At 48.7% G+C, this 4,778-nt stretch overlaps 1 protein-coding gene across 2 annotated transcripts; it reads left to right on the top strand.

Moving 5' to 3' along the window:
* The first annotated feature begins 484 nt into the window (after window positions 1-484).
* SMIM12 (small integral membrane protein 12) lies at window positions 485-4,213 on the top strand. 2 transcript variants are annotated; one of them, XM_035120953.3, is made up of 2 exons: window positions 485-584; window positions 3,208-4,213. In XM_035120953.3, the coding sequence occupies exon 2, from the start codon at window positions 3,222-3,224 to the stop codon at window positions 3,501-3,503; it is 282 nt and encodes a 93-aa protein (XP_034976844.1). In that variant the 5' UTR covers window positions 485-584; window positions 3,208-3,221; the 3' UTR covers window positions 3,504-4,213. The 2 variants fall into 2 exon arrangements, with proteins under 2 accessions (XP_034976844.1, XP_088528385.1); XM_088672259.1 differs by lacking the exon at window positions 485-584 and adding an exon at window positions 1,553-1,573.
* The last annotated feature ends 565 nt before the right edge of the window (window positions 4,214-4,778 follow it).

Below are 4,778 nucleotides of genomic sequence, written 5' to 3'. Positions count from 1 at the left end.
AAAAACGTAGATAGCCGTGTCGACCCGTTAGAAATATTAGATCATAGAATTATAGAGTTGGAAGAGACCACAAGGGCCATCCAGTCCAACCCCCCGCCAAGCAGGAAACACCATCAAAGCATTCCTGACAGATGGCTGTCAAGCCTCTGCTTAGACCTCCAAAGAAGGAGACTTCTTTCATAATTCAGATATCATCTGAATTATGGAAACAATTCATTAAGGTGGTGGTAGGTTTGCACTGCGAGGTTGTGCGATAGGGAAATGACTTAATAGCGCCGCCGCGGAGAAGAGGTTCCGAGGCTCAGCCAGGTCCGCCCGGGGGAGCTCCGATTCCAGCGGCCGTTTCTGGCTCGCCTCCGCGCGCGACTCCGTTCCTCTCCGGCCGGCCTGGCCTCCTCCTCCTCCTCCTCGAGGGCCGCCAATGAGCGCCGGCGGGAGGAGAAGCGCGGCGGCCAATGGAGCTGCGGCAGGAAGCGAGCGCCAGGGTCGGGGAAGGAGGCGGTGGCCAGGCAGGGCGCACGGCGGCAGCGGCGCGCAGGATCAAGTCCAAGCAGGGCGGGCGGCCTGGCTCGGTGGTGGCGGAGGTGAGTCGGGGGTCGGGGAGCGGCGCCGGGAGCAGGAGGGGAAAGCAGCCGGCGCCCCCCGTGAGCGCTTGCGTTGGTGCCAGATGGACACCCAGGCTTGGGGTCCCCGGCCAGGTGTCTTCTAGTTCCGGGGTGCGCAGGGTGGGGGACCTGAGTGTGCTGAAGCGCACCGCCCAAGGAGGTTTTGTCTCCCGACGCTGGTAACCCCAGATCCCAGAGGGCGCTCCCATGGCATCGCTGTGGCCCAGTGGGGGAAATAGTTGGGCCTTATGAGTTTGCTGAGGCTGGAGTTGGTGGGGTGGGGTGGAGTGGGTGTCTCGGAGGTGGGGTGTGTGCAGGGCCGGATTTAGGTTTCATGAGGCCCTAAACTACTGAAGGTAATGGGGCCCTTATATGTCCAGCTGTCCTTTGTCAACAACAAATTGTCGCTGTATTTTGTGTTGAATATATGCCATGTGGTAAGTTATGGACCGAATAGGTATCTAAAGCCATTTGCACATAACAAAATATGTCTTTTATCCAAGTAATTTAGGGAGCAGACTAGCATTACTTACATCATAGGAGCCTACACAACACAAAACACTGTTGCTGTATGATAGGTTTTATTTTAATTGCTTTTTATCTTATATTTTGGAAATGTACACCCAGGCTTTTTTCCCCTTTAATTTTTTGGGGGCCCCAAAGAGAGTGGGACCCTAAGCTATAGCTTGTTTAGCTTATATGTAAATCTGGCACTGGGTGTGTGTGTAGGGGAGGTGGATTCAGATGGTGCTGAAACACTTTGGAAGTGAGCAAGAAGTTCCTCTACTGACCTTGCCAAGTCCTTTCTCCTCCCCTGCAGGGACAACGTGCAGGGTTGGGGTTCCCCTCCTCCCCGCTTCCCGCCTAGAAGTCCTGGTGTGGATGACATTGGACTGGAAACCCCTCACTCCTGTGGCTCAGAAGCCTAGCCACTTTAATCTGGCAACCCTGGGAGATCGTTGGATTGAGTAATGATTTTAACTGTAGCTGCTTTTTTAATAGAATATTTTAACTGTTCTAGAATGCCCTTTGCCTTGTTTTTGTATTGCGTGCCTCTCTTGGGGAGGAAGGGCAAAATATAAATTGAATAAATAATCCCACTAGTGCATTTAAACTGCTATGATGTCACTTTTTATATAAAAAGTTATGGCTTCACCCAAAGAATTCTGGGAATTGTAAGGAGTTGTTAGGAGATCTCAACCCCCCCCCCATTCCCCCCACATAGCTGCAATTCCTAGAGTTCCCTTTGAAGAGGGATTGACTGTTAAACTGCTCTGGAAATTGTAGGTCTTTGAGGAGAATAGGGGGTCTTCTGGCAACTCTTAGCACTCTTAACAAACCACAACTCCCATGATTCATTGCAGGGAGCCACGACTGTTTAAAGTGTATCATACTGTACAGTATAGTGTAAATGTGGCCCCAGAGTTATTCAGAAGAAAAGGCCTTCTACTGAAACAGTGAGCCTTGACTCAAGTTAAGGGGAAGAATCCTGATAAGCCTTAGTAGGACAGAGTTCGCTACCCTAATGTAAGCTTGTGGAAATCAATTCTACTGCCTCTGTCTTCTCTCTACTGTGTCCCACAAAACTGTAGAGTGCTTAAATCTTTGGTGGTAAATACTGTATTTTACTCCTAAACAGTAAATTTCTCTGGTTAAGTAGGCATGTTGCTGCCGCCTTCTAGGGGAATCCTAAACTGGTAGAGTTGAGAACCAGTGTAAGCCACCAAAAGATCTAACCAATTGAATTTGTGTGTATGTGTGTGTTTGATACTTGAGGATTAACATATCTGAATGTGTGAACAGCCTTCTTGAGAAGAGGTGGGGTTGGCCAGGGGCCAGCCAGATGTTTCAGACCAGTCCACAAGGAGCGCAGGAAAAATGCATTGAACAGCTTCTGTAGGTTTGTGAATTGTGAGTTATGCTGGAGATGGTAATTTTGCTTTAGATAAATAAATTCATTTTGATTTCCAGCTCTCTGCAAACTGAGAGGCCAGGGTGGGTGACAGCACTTCAAACATCAATCCAGTAAAAACAACAAAAGAGTCTTGTGGCATCTTAAAGGCCTAATTGTATTATCAGTCTCAATTTTCTGAATGCCAGATACTGATACAGGCAAATGGCACCATCCACATACAAGACGGAGGAAATAGGCTGTCTTTGGGGGACCCAAAAGTTTTCAGAAGAACAAAAAAAGAGGGAAAAAACCATGGGAACCCCCCCCCAAGTATCCTAGTGAGGGCTGAGCATGCTCAGTGGGCATGGAATGCTGCTGACCATTTAGGGTGGAAAGCTGTAAAGGAGCAGGGATAGAATATCCCCACAGTGCAACCTTTTGTTGCAGGTTCATTTGTAGAGTTAATTTTTTAAAAGAGCAATCAGGCTGTTCTTGTTTGTACTACTCCTCTGGAATCCAGCTCTGACCATAAAAATACCCATTGATCTATGAAAATGGCTGCTCAGCCTCTGCTATTAAAAGCCAGCACCAGAAGCACCACCAAAAAGTATTAGTAGAGATTGCTTAAGCTCTGATTCCTTTTACTTCTCAGAAGACAGGATCTGGATAAGAACACTTAACTCACATGCTCTCCTTTCATGTCCACAGGACCCGCAGGAGCCATGTGGCCGGTCCTGTGGGCAACAATGCGGGCCTACGCCCCTTATGTCACCTTCCCTGTGGCCTTTGTGGTCGGGGCGGTGGGCTACCACCTCGAGTGGTTCATTCGTGGCCAGCCACCCCCTCAGCCACCTGAGGATGAGAAGAGCATCTCGGAGAGGCGTGAAGACCGCAAGCTTCAGGAGAGTGCAGGAAAGGACCTCACCCAGGTGGTCAGCCTCAAGGACAAGCTGGAATTTGCTCCCAAAGCTGTGCTCAACCGGAACCGTCCTGAGAAGAACTAGCAGAGCTGTCCAGTTTGACGGGTGGGGATTTTGATTGGTTCCATGCGGTCTTGATTGTTGGTTTCCTGGTTTTGTCATTTTTGAGCCCACCAAACCCAGCCAATGACTTCTCCGCCGATCTCACCAGCTTCATCCTACTTTTGCTTCCATTGGAGGATTGCTAAAGCCACTGAGATTCATTGGAGGTGGAGGGCAGATTTTGTGACTGCACTTCTTGCCTTTGGCAGCAGAATGACCAATTCTCCTTGGAGGTTATCGGTCAAGAGATGGAACTACCCCTGCAGTCTTTGGCAAGGGTTCAGCCAGGACAAGGCAGGATCCCCTTTCTCTTGCCATATGCTGGCAAAGGCAGGATTTCACTTTAAAAGAGCACCTCTGAAATATGGTACCACCCCCACCCCCCAATTAGGGGAGATCCCTTGCTTGGGTGGCCTTGGAGACCACTGCCACCTTGCCCCAATTCTTGGTTTAGGATGAGTGACCTTAAAGATTGTTCAAGACTTCTGGGTGCTAGAGGAGCAGTAACTGCCTCATGAGGTGGCAACTGAGCTTCTCCACACTGCTGCTACTTGGGCAAAGATACATCTCTTTTTCCGAGCAATTTCCATGTACAGGAATTGGGGAAGTGTGTTTGTGTGTGTGTCTGCTGACTTCTTGGACATGGGCCTGCTGTTGAAACTGAAAAATAATAAAAAAAATAGTTTGAAAAATATCAGGCCTTTTCATTTCCTGTAGGTAGGTGGGGTTCATTTTTTAAAATATATATATTATAGGCCCAGTGAGCTAAATCTGCAGCTTGCAAACTTGTGATGTGGGGAAAGCAGGAGCGGGAGTTGCCCGTTACGAAAAAGGAAGAGAAAATTAAGGTAGAGGAAAGACAGGGAACCTGTAGTCCTGACCATTGGCTGTGTTGGTTAAGATTGATGGGAGCTGCAGTCCTACTACATCTGAAGGGTCAGAGTCAAAGTAAAGAGAGCAATTTAGGCGTGTGTGGGAGGGATGGGAAGAGAACAAGGGAAGAGGGGAGTGTGGAGGTGGGGAAGCTGTGGCCCTTCAGGTCACTCCTAGCCAACATAGCTTGTAAAATGTGGAGGGCTACAGGCTCCATCCCTGGAGTGGAGCAAGGCAACTGTTATCCAACTGGGCTTTTGAAACTGGTCTGTCGCTCAAACAACTCTGTTTTATTTTTAAATCCCTTTACTTCAGTGAAGCTTGCTTCCACATTGCCATGCATAGGGCCATAGCCTCAATATTTTATGTTCTGCACTCATGAGT

This window comes from Zootoca vivipara, chromosome 6 (genome assembly GCF_965207765.1).
Source record: "Zootoca vivipara chromosome 6, rZooViv2.hap1.1, whole genome shotgun sequence".
In the NCBI taxonomy this organism is placed as follows: Eukaryota; Metazoa; Chordata; class Lepidosauria; order Squamata; family Lacertidae; genus Zootoca; species Zootoca vivipara.
Note: the sequence above shows the minus strand (reverse complement) of the source record. Positions and strands in the feature narration are given on the sequence as shown.